Here is a 16,211-nt window from a genome sequence, read left to right on the forward strand (position 1 = left end):
ATTCATTTTAACATTTTTTTTCTGTCTGTTCCTTTCAAGTAGATTTAACAGACATTTGAACTTTTTTAAAAACCTCTTTCCCAATAATATTCATTCTGACAATAATGGAATGCTAAGTAAATACGAAAGAGTGTAATATAATTTCTGCCATGTGCCAATTTATCAATTTTAGTATTACCACTGTTAATATTTGTTAAAATCATGTTTGATGAATGGATTTAGCTGTGACTTCAATGATGCAAAACTCTACCTGTGTCTTTACCAAATATTTGGGATAGGGCTGAAGCTTAATTCATCCCCAGCCTCTCATTTAATGGCAATAGCAAGGCCTTTAGAGAGTCAATCCATTTGTTCCACATGAAAGTTAATGACAAAACAAGTTCCACATTTTCCCAATGTTTGTTCTCTACTTGAACAGCACTGTGGAGTAAATTTACAGCAGTCTCAAGCACAGGCCAGAAGCCAATGACAGCATCTCTGCAGCATGCTGTAGAAGCCCTGATGAAGTTAAAATGTCTATTGGGCGGTCAAACTCCTAGCTTCAGGATTCTTGTGCTTCTGAAGTATAGGACCTTGCATCTAAGAGTTGCCATCCAGTCAGCAGACGATCAGGCCTTCAGCCCCAGCACTGATATTAAGAGCAGAGGCCATGGATTTGAGACAGCGGGAGCAGCAGTGAGCGATGGAGGCCCAAGAAGAAAATGAATGGGCGGGCTTGTCAGGAGCAAGTCAGGCAGATCTCAGCACAGGTGGGGAGGACAGTATGGAGGGCAGGGTGACTCTTATAGTGGGGTCCGTCTCTGTCAGCAATGCAACCCATCATGCACCATAGGGTGCCCAAGCAGGAGGACCCTAACCCCTATCTGAGCATAGAGGCAGGCTGCCTGAGGGACTGGTCCCAAAACTTGGTCCCCAGTGACAATAGAATGATGCCTTTACATGATCTTTGTTTACATGATCCTGTGGCAGCAAAACCAATCTCAGGCTTCCCTGTCTCTGACTTAAATGAGGGGACTGTGGCAGGCAACGATCACTCAACCCCACGCCTCGTTTAGCTGGCCCTCCAAGACCCCAAAGAGGAAGGAGCCATTAAATTCCACCTCACAAATGTCTTATTGAATGACTGTGAGGAAAATATCCCTGCAGTGTCCTCATCTCTCATATGCTTATAACTTCTATCTTTTATTCATTAACGGGATGAGGGCATCGCTGGCTAGGCCAGCGTTTATTGCCCATCCCTAATTGCCCAGAGGGCAGTTGAGAGTCAATCACATTGCTGTGGGTCTGGAGTCACATGTAGGCCAGACCAGGTAAGGATGGCAGTTTCCTTCCCTAAAGGACATTAGTGACCCAGATGGACTTTTCCGACAATTGGCAATGGATTCATGGTCATCATTAGATTCTTAATTCCAGATATTTATTAAATTCAAATTCCACCATCTGCCCTGGCAGTATTCGAATCTGGGTACCCAGAATGTTATCTGGGTCTCTGGATTAATTGTCTTGCAATAATACCACTACGCCATCACCTCCCCTTCCATATGAACTAATTGTGGTTGATGGATGGATACATTAGCAATATCAAAAGTGAAAACAGATTTTGCTGAGAATTTTACATAAAACATCATTTTCAACATCTTTTTCCCACACTTGCTCCCCCTGCCCCTTCTAATTACGCTGATTCAATTGTGCTGCATTGGTTGTGGTCGTTAGGTTATTGTTATCCTCCTCTTCTTGATCCAAAAAGACAATTATTTATGGGTTAGAAATGAAAGTGAGTTTTGTCATGGCACAGCCCCATGACAGAAGTCATAGTTGAGCCAGATTCGATTGACATCTAGAATGCATGTGCATACATGGGGAGGCAATCGCCTAATGGTATTATTGCTGGATTGTTAATCCAGAGACCAATGATTCGAGTTTGAATCCTGCCATGGCAAATGGTGGAATTCAATAGTGGTGGTAGTGATAGTTTAATTCAGTTTGCGCGAAGCACTTGCTAGTCTGCAGGCTGAGAACAGCTCAGGTGAACCTGATCAGGTTGTAACGGGAGCATCTATGAATGGAAACAAAGTTAAGATTTCATATTGAATATTAAGGACGTGTAACTAGACTTCTTCAGAACCGAATTGTGAAGAGTAATATTTGAGGCAAAATGTTAACTCTGATTCCCTCTGTACAGATGACAGACCTGCCGAGTATTTCCACCAGTTTCTGTTTTTATCTTAGCAACTGCAGGCGAGTCAGTTTAGTATTGATGGTGGGGAAAGCTTTTAGAACAATCATTTGGAACAAAAATAATAGTCATTTTAATAAATGAGTGTGAATTAAGGAAGTCGTCATTGATTTGCTAAAGGCAAACTCTGTCTAAGTAATTTGCTGCTGTATTTTGAAGAGATAACAGAGAGTTTTGCTGAGGGTAGTGCTGCTGATGTGGTGCAACTTGACTTCCAAAAAACAAATGATAAAATGGTGCAGAATAGATCTGTGGTGTGGAAACAGTTTTCCTTTATACACTTGGGCTTCCTGCAATGGAAACACTTGGGGTAGTTTTCCATTCATTTCTTAACTGATACCATTTATTTGAGCAGGGAATAGTTCAGTTTTCTCTGCCTGGCCTCCTGATTTTCTCCAGCTTGTCTTTGGGGTATTTCCTTCACTGTTATCTCTCTCTGGTCTGGGACTGTTTGGAGACACCTAGCTCCCCACAGTTTATGGGCCTGTGCATTGACTTCTAATCACCAGCCAAACTTGCTGCCTGCTGTGGTCATGCTGCAATCTGTTCTTCAACGTAAGTCCAAATTGGAAAGCACATTGAGTTTTTGAGGAGAATTAACTCATGAAACTTTTTTGCAAGTGGCCTCAATTTTAAGTGTCCATACCACTGACAGTGTTCCCTCTAGATTTTGTTTGGCCACTGCACAGAGCTCCAGGATCCATACACAGCAATGGCTTGAAGGTGCCCAAGCCATTCATAAGCACACCACTCTGATGTGAGTGAAGCTGCCCAGCAGCTGTGCTGCCATATGCCCATGCAGCTTAGATGGAAAGCTGCCTATTGGTCCAAAGCAAGCTGCTTAATTCATTCAAAATCCAGGTCCCCAGCCTTAAGTGAATTCACTGTATGTGGTGTCAAGAAATGACTGAGTGTACTGGATATAACTGAGCTCACAAAAACATTGCAGTTAGATACTGAAGACTTGCGTTTTTTCAGTTAACTGTTCCAATGCTGCAACAATGTAATACCTACCTGACAAAATAAGATATTTTCCAGATCCTTTTTATTTATTTTTCGGATTTATGTTGCTGGACAGTCCAGTATTTATCGCCCATCTCTAACTGCTCTTCAGCAGGTGAAGGCCTCGTTGTACTGGTGCACCCATGTGCTGTAGGTAGACCCACTGTGCTGTCAGAGGAATCCATGGCTCTTGGATAAATTGCAGATTTAAGAAAAAGGACTACTAAAGTGGATGCATAATGAGATAAGTTGCATCACACCATTTCCCAGCAAGTAACGGTCCTTCCTGAAAAATGGAAAATTTACACAAAAGTGACAACACTTCTGGCAACCAGCACGGCTTGTCTTTGCATAAAATGCTGATACATCCAACTCCTACGTTCTGATATCCTTTGTGGCAAAGTCCAGCCAGTACTGAAAGGTTTGCTTTCCACATATTTCCTTCTAAATTGAAAATGAATGGGTAAGTATATTTCCAACATAAACCAAAGAGGGTGGTCTGACTTCCACAGTCGCCAATTTGATGCTACTGTGCTCAGTAGTACAATCTGATAGATGTCTCAGAGTCACACCATATCTGTTCGGTCATTTAGGAAAAGAAAGTTTAGATTACTTTGAATTGTACTGAGTTAAGGAGCAGGAGATGCATATTCTTTGCAGTTTTGCTGAAATTACACTATATTTCTTCTTCCTTGAGAGAAAATGTTACACACTTTTCCACTCAATTCATGAACTTAAGGTGAACCTGAATTTGACAGGCCACTGGACTGTGGTTTTTGTCAGCATTGTCAAGAATGCCAAACCAGTGTCTTAGCAAACCTTTGACACCACACAAGACCTCCTACAATATTTGTATTACTGATTTTATCTGAAAAAAATCTTTGCTAACATGTTTATAATACTGCTGCAACAACATGAATGGAGGTATTACATACCCCTACATTTTCATTTCTTTTAAGATTTAAACCTAGATGCATGAGCATGACCATAAATATTTATCAGCACTGACTCATATTGATCTGTTTATGTTTTTTTTCAAAGTAATACTATATTTATGTATTTTACAAACACTTCTGCACTTGGCCATTTCTTTTCTCATTCATTTGAATTACTTTAAGTTTCAAGATAACTCAAAATGTTCAGTCTTAATGTCTACTTTACAATTTGTGTATTGTGCGGCATTGTCCTGGGCCCTGAACTACAGCAGAAATTTTGGGAAAATCCAGCAAGATGTTGCGTGAGACCCTTCTTGACATTGAGACCAAAAAAATTGCATTTTCCAACCAAGACTGATGTCAAAATGAGCTTGTAACTTGTGAGCAGTGAGAGACCTATTAGTGTAGATTATTGCTCATCATTAACCTCATCATTACCAAGTCTTACCTCGTTAATACACACTCTCCCATTCTGCCGGATAGAAACCGGACACTGAGAATTCCTGATATGAAAATCAGAGCAGGTATGTGCCAACTCCTGCTCACTGCTGGCTCCTCTGAAACTCCTTCTTGGACATGTGGCACATGTGTGGCACAGACCACACTTTATAGGCAGCAACTACATGCACTCCACATCCAGAGGCAATTGGCATCCGACATGTACAAACTCCTTCACATCATTGTGGTATATATCCAAGCAACTTAGAGCATGCACTTATTTCACTGATGCACTTTGATGCACTAATGGAAGAGGTTGGAGGAAATTATAACCGGAATCAGAAGGATATTTAATGTTGGCTGCCTTTCTGAGGCCATGAGAAGTATAGATGGAATCAATGGATGGAAACGTTGGCTTGCATGATGGACGAGGTTGTGTTCACAGCTCTTTGTAGTTTCTTACAGCCCTGGGCAGAGCAGTTGCCGTACCAAACATGATGCATCTAGATAGAGTAAGGAAAGACCGTTACATGCCAGATTCTACCAAAAAGAGAACGGTTGCACAGAATCGTCATATATCTTGTTAAGTCACAAGTGTCATTGCAACTACCCAAAAACAATAACTCGAATTTCTGCTGCTGGTTGGTGAGACACCCCACTGGCATCACATTGGGTCCATCTCCCTTTTCCACATCCAAGTTGTGCTTGAATTTCTAAATTTCCTGCATTTGTTATTGTACTATTCTTTCACAATATTGTTGAATGTTGGTGTTTGTTTCTAATTTAAAAGTGCTACAACTTGTAATTGCAGCTTGCAAGTCACGACTTGATATTGTGATTGTACTTGATGGTTCCAACAGCATATATCCTTGGACTAGTGTTAACAACTTCCTTATAAAACTACTGGAAAAAATTGAAATTGGACCTCAGCAAACCCAGGTCAGCCAAATACCTGTTTTATTTAAATACTCTTGTCGGCTTAATTATTTATTCAACAGGTCTGAAAGATAATTTGTACAAAAATCATAATAGCCTCTGCTGCAAGTAATCCCAAAAAGGATTTATTTACTGAAGCAAGAAAGCTAGTTTGATGGTATTGGGATAGACTCTGAATGCACACACTGTTGCTCTTGGTGCAGGTGGGGAGGTCTCCTGAGCAAGTGAGCAGGCAGCACAGAAGGCATGCAATGTTAGTGATTCTGGGTATTGGGGTGGATGACAGCAAATGAGGGACGTTGTAGGAAGTGGTGAGAGTGGTACAGCATGACCCTTTTTGGAAGGTGGATACAGGAGCAGGGATAGAGTGAGTGTAAGGTATTTGTGATTCATCTGGTTTACCCTTCAGCCTTGAATCCCAACCCATTTTGCAGTAGTTCCCTAACCCTCCCTCTTGTACCCTCCTCAATGGCCTATGTCCGAACACCCAGGACTATGTTGGCCCCAGACTTCTGACCAACTTCAATAAACAGCCCCTAGACATGAATGACCAGTCCCTGACCCCTCAACTTCCCTAATTATGTAGTTGGCAAGAACACTGCCCTAGCACAGTTCAGGTAGGGGCTAACCCAATAGAACAGATTCCTCAGTATTTATGCCAGTGTCCCACAAACTGGACTCACTTCTCTCAAAGCAGCCTTTGAGTCAGATATTTATCTCTCTAATCTGATATGGCCAATGCCAATTTGCATTTGGGTCAGATAATGCAGAGATTATGGCTATACCATCAAGCCATAGTTGACATTCTGAATTCCCACTGGATACAAATTCAATTATTATAACCCATCCATCATATTACATGCTATGAAACAGAGCTGCTCACTACAGCAGAAATTCTAACCAATAGTGCACCAATTGAAGGTTTATTCTTTCCCTTTCTATTGCCCTAACCACAGTCCCTACAAGTACAAATGTAAGTTTAAATTCAAAACCCATAAAGCAACATGAACAGAAGATGAATGAAGAGAAAATTGCCAAATAACAAGATATCACAGCCTATTTGTTTACTATCCGGCTTGAAATTTGCAAAAGCACGATATTATTTACACTGTAACATAACTAAGCTTCTGAAGACTGTGATGAGTATGCTATATGCATGCATCAGTTAAACAGTACTCAGTTCTCATTATAACAGAAAGCATTCATTTCTTCAACATGTCTGACTCATCAGTTGGAGTAATGTCTTATATTTAGTTCTCTGCTGGGCATGCTGTGTTCTTTGCAGTATTGATGGACCACTTTCTCTCAATTCCCTGTTATTTGATAAATGAAGAAAAGTCTTGATGAGCCACATCAACTAACTTGCCTGTTGCACAAAACAACAAAATAGCCTGAAACTTCAGAACCCAAGTGATTTATGATCAAAATTAATATAGAAGAGCAGTATGTGCCATAAGATAATGGAATAATAGCTCTTTGGAAGAAATAGCCAACTTCTGGAAATGATTTCAAGGCTATGTTCATATTTTTGTTTCAGCCATATTGTTTTAAATAATTTCATTTATTGGCCCAGTGTAAACTAATAACTGAACATTCACTTCCTCTTTTCAACCAAAGTTCTTGGCTGACAGATAATTCATTGAGCAATTTTACATCGTAAAGCAACATTACAGACACCAATACCATACAAGGCATTTGTAGCAATCCTCCTCGGACAGACAAAACAGCATTCCTCCAGTCCTAGTCAAACCGGACATAGCCTTTTGGTGGAGAAATAAGCTTGCTGCACTCCTCCAAGACTATGTTTTTCCGGAGTTATTAAATGAATTTAGCACAGTCTGTAACTGCTGTCTTGTCGAAAACTTTACTGTTTGAATATGAGCTTGGAACCCAGGAAAAATGAACTTTTACTGATAGCAGTTTGCTGATCTAAAGAGTGCCAAATATGTAATTGCTATAGTAACTGAAATTGATTTGATTGTACAAGTGCTCTTTGACCGGCCTTTAAGTCTCAGAATTAGCCTACTTTTAAGCTCCTGTGTTTGCTTCCATTTCGTCCACTTTTGGTATAAGAAACTACAGCAAGGAATGAGGCGATTCTGAGTCTCCAAGCCCAGCCAATGTAGATTACTCTTATTCCTTTATATATTATGTTGTGTCCTATGAATGATTTTTCTCAGTGTCAGTTGCTGAATGTCCTCCTTCAAGTTATTTGTTTTTATTCTGTTTGAGAATGGGCCTTTCTATTCACGATATTTTCTATCTTTCCACTTCTGCTAGTTTCACTTCACAAAAGGATTCCTTGATCTTTCCACCCACTTTATGAGATGAGTGTTTGTGGTAGTATTTTGCCATGGTGCCATAGCCGAGACTGGTAACTGATGGAAGAAATGTTCACTTGGAGAAAAGAACCAGTTTCTCTTAATTGCATTTCTAAAAAGTCATTCTTGAGATGTGGATGCTGCTGATATTTATTGACGATCCTCATTGTCTGAGAAGGTAGTGTTGTAACTCAGTGGTTCTCTGGGCCAGAGTCACATATAGACCAGAGGAAGATGGCAGATATTCTTCACAGAAGAAGATTTGTTGTACACTCTATGTACATTAGGTTGAGGCAAGATAGAACATTTCTGTTATATCCTTTCACTATAAAATTCACTCCCTCAGTTCCAAAATGAAGGATGACCATTTCAGAGATATCATGACCACCACATATCAGCAAAAGGTCAGCCAATCAATATTATCAGGAGAAAGTGAGTTAAAAAATGAATAAAGGAGAGCATAATGATCACCATTGCCCATTGTATGAGCAAGTTCCCAATGAGAATTAAGTTTGTATCTCTGCAGAGCAAAGCTAGGAAATTAGATGACAGGCCATTGCTTTACTGGCACCAACTGCAGCTGTTGAACTCACAGGGACAGGTCATCATGTAATGAAGCTGATTGTGGGGAAGAGGTAGGAATCCACTGGCCTCAGTGCTGTCCCTGGTTTATTTCCTTCGGTGAGTGTGATTTCAGTGAGTTGTAGCGATGACCTTGCTGCCATCAAATCACTCCTTTTGGTGTAAGAGAGAATTGTCTGTCACTACTGGGCTGCAGAGAAAGTTTTTGAAACAAAGTGGCAATAGTTAATTTTCTGCTGTCAATCTCTTGCTTCAACTAATGTAACCCGCCGTGCCTGCTGATCTATGTGCCCATTGTTGGTAAAACTTAGAGCGATGGAAGGCACATTGTATGAGTTGTTCCAGCTCATTTGAATCCAATTGCATTTTACCTCTTGCATACTTGAGGTGAACATAATGCATGCAAAGGCCTTGGGAGGATGATATCAGGTTGTGTCAACCTAGTACTAATTTCATTGTCCAAACATTTTTCCTTCCCTGCATAACTAACAGCATAATTGCACTGGAAACGTATTCTGATCCCATATCATTATGTAAGTAAGAAACAAGCGTTTTGTTGTGTTTGTTACTGTAAATATTATTTCCAATGTTAGGAAGATAAATTTTTACATGAAGCCCTGTCTCTTGTACCATGGTGCTACCTTTAGCATAAACACTACATGCTGTGTAAGAGCAGAGACAAGAGCATTGCAGCCATGACATGCAAGTTACTGCCTCGGTGCTTGTTATAAATGCAGCTTTTGTACATCTGGTCTTGATCAGCTGCTGTTCCTTATACAGGAAGCTCAACAAGACAGCTTGTTCCAAGAGGCATCTACTACAACAACCTTCTGGATTAGCTTTTGCTGACAGTAGTATGGCAGCCTTCCATCGCCTTCCATCAATTTTATTTTATTTATCACTACATCCTCCTGAAATTCAATCACTTTCTGCATGTCTCAACAAAGCAAACACTTGGCTGGAATAAAATATTATTAAAGATATTCGAGTATATGTTTTACAAGGCCAAAAGCCAAAAACCACATGCAAAAATTTGCGTGCGTACTTAAGTTGAGGAGTCACACTGAGCTCTTAAAGGAGTCATGACCCTTCATTAAGAATGTTTCATTTTAATTTGAAAAATAATTGATGCTATGTTTTCTGAATGTAGAAGTGTAATTTGGTAACTCATCTGTAACATTTCGACTTTTCATTTGCAATAAAATCTGGGGCCAATATTTTACAGTTCCCTGCCAATGGTTTGGAGGCGTGCTATTCACTCCACGTACCCATCCATCCTCAAACTGTTGGAAGTTTACAGATAGGGTGCTGTGCAGTTGAGACCTAGGCCACTTGGCCTTGCCTGGATTGAGGCCATTAAATGGCCACTTAATGATTATTTAGGGGCTGCTCATGTCTGGTTGCAATCCTAAGTCCAGTGGCAACAGCTCAAGATAGGGCAAGTTCAACAGGTCACTGTACTTGGGTTTTGGGTGGGAAAGATGAGGTCATCTCAGCTATGGGCCCACTTGTCTAATTTGAAACGTTCCCAAAATTTTTGCACACGCCCAGCTAATCCGTTCCCCCTTGGCTTTTCCACCCTTGCATCTAACTACCCACACATGGTCTCCTCTCCGTTGAGTCTTGACTACTGTTTCTGACATGACTCCAGCTGTTATCTGATCCTGAGATCAAGGCACTTATAATCAGGGGCTACCTATAGTCTCAGCCGTGACTGCAGAGCTATCAGCCAATTGATTGGCTGGCAGCTCTCTTAGGTGGAATTTCCTCCACTACAGATAGTTCTCCTATAACGTTTCAGTTGCGTTCTTGTGTTACCTCGTGCTATAGGAAATTGCGTTATAGCAAAATTGCTAGACTTGTACAGCAGAAAGATCGCATTATCCAAATAGCATCCAATATTCATCAATTGTGTTACAACCCATTCGCATTAACAAAACATGCATTATAGCAGAAATACCTGTACAAGAAACATTCCATGAAATGACTCATACATGGCACCAAATGTATGTCTCTTACAAGGGTCATGGTGGCAGAGGGGTGGAACTGGATTGAGTACTATTACTTCGACACCTTCAGCTTCTCAAATGAAGGGAGCGAGATCTGAGGTCAGTAGCTGCAACAAGACCAGGTAGACCAGGCTAGTGAATGATTGTAATAATGCCAATCCTGGGCTCTAGGCCAAGATGAGTTGTCTTATGCAAAAATAGAGGTTGTGTAACTTACCGATCTATGAGGAGTATAGTGGACAGCCTTAGAACAGTACAACTCAACATATTGGTTACTATGTTTAATGTTACAAAATTACCAGTAGGACAGCAAAATGCTTCACAATTATTTTGCTGATGTAAGAAACTGGTCCACTGTTTTGTGATTTCTCTGAATATCTATGAATTGAAACATGTTTGTGATTTCATTGCAGTAATGTTATTTCTCGCACAAATAATTTAGGTTGGAATTATGCAATATGGCCATAAAGTCACACATGAAGTCAGTCTCAACCAGTACAACACAACAGAAGATCTTGTGGAAGCTGCAAAAAAGATAAAACAGTGGGGTGGAAATGAGACAAAGACAGCACTTGGAATTGAGTATGCCAGGTTAGTGCTCTGTATACAAATCACTAGTTTATAATTGCTCTCTAATGTATATGATTTTACATGAAGAGAACAGATGGTGACATCTAAGCATGGCTAAATTTTTCCAGAAGTGCTATAAGAATGTATTTTTACTATAAGGTTTTTGTTGTGCTTCAGTTTAGTTCACCATGTGTAGTCAAAAGATCTGTGTGATAAATAGATTAACTTAAATGAGAGCTGCCTAGATATTGTCTTATGTGAGTATTAACACATTATCAAATTTAGTAAATCTGTCCACTTTTTATATCTTCTAGTAAACTGGTAAGGAGTAGATTAGAGCATTAAGAAGATTCTGGCAGTATTGAGATTTGATATGTGTCATAGAAATGCTTTAAAAGCACTTTGCCCAAAACCATGAAATGACACAATTATATCAACATATTGTGATCATTCTCCTTCCAAATACCTCCAGCATGGTTTCATATTATTTTGTGAATTCATCTTAGTAAGTGTGGCTATTTCATTGGCTTGCAACTATTGACATCATATTTCAACACTTACTTTTGAAAAGCATCAGAAGTTTATAAAGTACAAGTATCCATGTTTCATTGCAGAAACCAGGGGATACAGAGGAAAATCTGGTTCCATTGATTAGAGAATACTGTCTTGTTATCAAACATAAGACCATAAGAAATAGAAGCAGGAGCTCATTTAGACTTTTACTGATGGATATTTACAGTGTAGAAAGCGATCATTCAGCCCATTATACCAGGGGCAGTCAACAAAGGTTTGAATAGAATAATCCCATTTTCCATCTGTTGGCCATTAGGAGCTATGGCAACACAAGTGAATATCTCAATACTGCTTAAATATTATGAGAGTTTCTGACTTAACCACCCTTCCAGGCAGTGAGTTTCAGACTCACCACCTGAGTCAAAATAGTTTCTACTAAACTCTTGCCTTAGCCTTCTACCTCTTACCTTAAATTTATGCCCCCTGGTATTGACCCCTCTACTAACAGAAAAAACACCTTCCTATCCACCCTATCCTATCTCTACCTCTTATAATCTTATACACCTCTATCAGGTATCGTCTCAATCTTGACTAGTCCAAGGAACTCAGTTCTAGCGTATCCTATCATTTATCACAACTCAGATCATCCAGGCCAGGCAGCATCCTGGTGAATCTCCTCTATTGTGCAATGATATCTTTTCTATAATGTGATGACTATAACTGCACTCCAGTTTTGTCCTAACCAGTGTTTTGTACAGTTCCAGCATATTCTCCTCACTCTTGTATTCTATGCCTCAGCCAAGAAAGGCAAATATTCTATTTGCTTTTTTAATGGCCTCATTGCGTGCCCTGCTACCTTCAAGGTTCTGTGACACGTTTGACCTATTGATATCACAGTGCTATTCAATAAGATCATGACAGTTTTTGTAGCCTTAACTCTTTTTCCAGCCTTTCCTCTAATAACTTTTGATGCCCTTTTCAATCAAAATCTATTAAACTCAGCCTTGAATGTATTCAATGACCCTGTCTCCACTGAGGAAGAGAATTCCAAAAACTAACAGCCTACTGAGAGAAGAAATTCCTCCTCATTTCCATCTTTAATGGGAGACCCAATATTTTTAAATTGTGTCCCTTGTTCTAGATTCCCCAGTGGGAGTGCTTCTTGTGGTGTGTAATGATATTGTACGTAAGTTTGTAAACTAAAATGACATGTTAGTGAAGCCATTGCTTAAGTGTATCACGCCAAACAGGAATGAAGAACTCCACTAAGCCAAAATCAAAGACTTTTCTCTCTGAATGTATCCCAGCTTCTGTAATATAGTCCCCTTCAGCTACAGCAGCCAAGCATTGTGCTGCTTAATCTGAACAATCAGTGTCTTTGGCTGTTTTCAGGTTATATGCAGCCAAAGTGCACCTTCCCATTAAGTGGCGTAGGCTGTCTTTAAATAGCATAAGGAGCTCTGGAAATTGAAGGTCTCAGTGAGGCGAGCTGCCAGTCAACAACAAGACTAACGTAGCGGCAGCCAGCATATTTTATTACAGTGACGGCTTGTGACCAATTTAACAGTTCTCTTCCACCCATGTGATTATGCACTGTTGGAGTCTGTGAAAATTGTGAAAATTTTACTAAGCATTTGGTTAAGGTCTTTAACAGTTGACTGCTAATTCTAGAGAAAGTTAACAACTAGAAACAGATCCTCCACTCTTCCTAACAAGGATGTGCAGCTACTGAATTAATAGAACAAACAGACCTTTTATGGACTGATCTCCACAGGCCTGCTGTGTTACTGCTGTCAATGATCAAGAGGTCTCATGAGCAATTTGTCTTATCTGTGCTACTATCCAGTGTTACATCTATTTTTTTTGGATTCTGTTTTGATACAATGCTACTTCCACACCTTTCCTTGTCTGTGGTTTGCATCCTTTGATTATAACTTCAAAGTACAGAATAGTTGAATGAAGCCAATTTCAGAGTTGCCAAAAATATATCATTTCATTGTGTATGAAATGTTACATTTTTTTAAGAGCTTGAGAATCTTTCATTAGAGGAATTCTCACCCTTATGCAAGATTTTTGAATGCTGGATCTCAATCAATTTGTAAGGAATCAATTTCCTGAATTCCAGCACTAAGGTAGTCTAAATTAAAGGATATCCTCTTTTTAATTTTTTGATATGGAGACACGGAACTTAGAAATCAAATGTAATGTTCTTGTCTCAAGTTTACAAAGTGCCTAAATCTACAATTAAAAATATTGATCATATGCAAGCCAAAATTACCGGATTACGGAGTTACAGAATGAAATGTAGAATTCCAATTCAGCAGTCATCAGAGCTTAAATCAGACACACAGACACGTCAATTTAGATAATGAGGCAGTCTGTAACTGCATGCAGTTCTGGAAAATATCCAAACTTGTCAGCAGCAAGAAACTTTCAGACTACATAAGTGCCAGACAAATTTCCATCTCCAGCAAACAAGAGCATAACCATTCCTCCTGTGAAATTATATGGCATTGCCATCATCAAACCCCCAACAGTTCATATCCTAAAAGATACCATTGATTAGAAACTGAACTGGATCAGCCACCTGTACACCAAAGCTAAAAGAGGAGGGAAGAAACTGGTTAATTTTTTCTATTTACTCATGGGACATGGGCAACTCTGTCTGGCCAGCGTTTATTGTCTGTCCCCTTTAGTCCCCATTAGCAGCTATCCATTTCCACAGACTGACCTTTACCCACTCCTTTGTCTATCCAACTGTGTTTTTCTCTCTCTTTGGGCTCTATTTCCACCTATCATTGACTCTCCTCCCCTTCTCCCCAACTCATCGTCTGCATGAATACCAACCTTTTACTAACTACCATCAGTTGTGAAGAAGAGTCGCTGCACCCGAAACGTGACCTCTGATTTCTCTCTGCAGATGCTTCCAGATCTGCTGAGTTTTTCCAACAATTTCTGATTCTCTTTCTGGTTTCTAGCCTCTTCAGTTCTTTCAGTTTTTTTTTTATTTATTGTCTGTGCCTTGTTGCCCTTGAGAAGGTGGTAATGGGCTGACTTCTTGAACTGCCGCAGTCCATGTGCTGTAGGCAGACCCACAATGCCCCTAGGGAGGGAATTCCAGGATTTTGACCCTGCGACAGTGAAGGAATGATGATATGTTTCCAAGTCGGGATGGTGCGTGGCTTGGAGGTGAAATTGGAGGTGGTGACGTTACCCTGTATCTGCTGCCCTTGTCCATCTAGATGGAAGTGGTCATGCATTTGGAAGGTGCTGTCTAAGGATCATTGGTGAATTTTTGCAGTGCATCTTGTAGATTGTATCTCCTGTTGCTGCTGAACTTCCATGGTGTAGAGAGTGGATGTTTGGATTTGTGCCAGTCAAGTGGGCTGCTTTGTCCTGGATAATGTCAAACTTCTTGAGAAGGCAGGCAAGTGGGGAGTATTCCATCACACACCTGGCTTGTGCTTGCAGATGGTGGACAGGCTTTGGGGAGTCTGGAGGTGAGTTACTCGCTGCAGTATTGCTAGCTTCTGACCTGCTCTTGAACCCCTGTATTTATATGGTGAGTCCTGTTGAGTTTCTGGTCCATCATAAGCTCCCAGGATGTTCATAGCAGTTCAGTGATGGTGACACCATTGAATGTCCAAGGGATTGGTTATACTGTCTCTTATTGGAGATGGTCATTGCCTGGCATTTGTGTGGTATGAATTTCACTGGCCACTTGTCAGCCCAAGCCTGGGTATTGTACCAATCTTGTTGTATTTGAACATGGACTGCTTCAGTATCTGAGGAGTCGTGAATGGTGCTGAACATTGTGAAATCATTAGTGAACACTCTTGACTTCTGAACTTGTGATGAAGTGAAGGTCATTGATGAAGCAGCTGAAGATGGTTGGACTTAGGACACATCCCTGAGGAACTCCTGCAGAGATGACCTGGAGCTGAGCTGGCTGACCTCCAACAACCGTAACCATCTTCCTATGTGTCAGGTATGACTCCAACCAACAGAGAGTTTTCCCCTTGATTCCCATTGTTTCCAGTTTCTTTATGGTTCTTGATGCCACACTCAGATGAATGCAGCCTTGATATCAAGGGCTGTTATCTCATCTCACCTTTGGAATTCAACTCTTTTTTTGAATGTTTGAATCAAGGCTGCAATGAGATCATAAGTTGAGTGGCCCTGGTGGAACCCAAACTGGGCGTCATTGAGCAGGTTATTGCTGAGCAGGTGCTGCTTGATAGCACTGTTGATGAACCTACCATCACTTTACTGATGATTGAGAGTAGACTGATAGAGCAGTAACTGGCTAGGTTGGATTTTTTTCCAATTTTCCAACATTTTCAGTGTTGTAACCATACTAGAAGAGCTTGCCTCGGGGAGCAGCAAGTTCTGGAGCACAAGTCTTCAGTGCTATTGCCAGAATGTTGTCAAAGCCCAAAGCCTCTGCAGTATCTAATACCTCCAACTGTTTCTTGACATCACGTGGATTGAATTGAATTGGCTGATGATTGATATCTGTGATCCTGGGGTCCACTGGAGGAGGTCGAGATGGATCACCCATTTGGCATTCTGGCTGAAAATTGCTGTGCAAGCTTCAGCCTCATCTTTTGCACTGATATGCTGAGCTCTTCCATCATCGCAGATAGGGATATTTGTGGAGCATCCTTCT

The 16,211-nt window shown here is 40.5% G+C and overlaps 1 protein-coding gene across 1 annotated transcript in view; it reads left to right on the forward strand.

Moving 5' to 3' along the window:
• Window positions 1-16,211, forward strand: part of itga1 (integrin, alpha 1) — a 158,529-nt gene that overhangs the window by 62,386 nt on the left and 79,932 nt on the right. The window contains exons 6-7 of the mRNA XM_048596039.1: window positions 5,423-5,550; window positions 10,902-11,050. Coding sequence (XP_048451996.1) covers window positions 5,423-5,550; window positions 10,902-11,050 — 277 coding nt within the window. The remainder of the gene's footprint in view (window positions 1-5,422; window positions 5,551-10,901; window positions 11,051-16,211) is intronic.

Source organism: Rhincodon typus, chromosome 1 (genome assembly GCF_021869965.1).
Source record: "Rhincodon typus isolate 14 chromosome 1, sRhiTyp1.1, whole genome shotgun sequence".
Taxonomy (NCBI): domain Eukaryota; kingdom Metazoa; phylum Chordata; class Chondrichthyes; order Orectolobiformes; family Rhincodontidae; genus Rhincodon; species Rhincodon typus.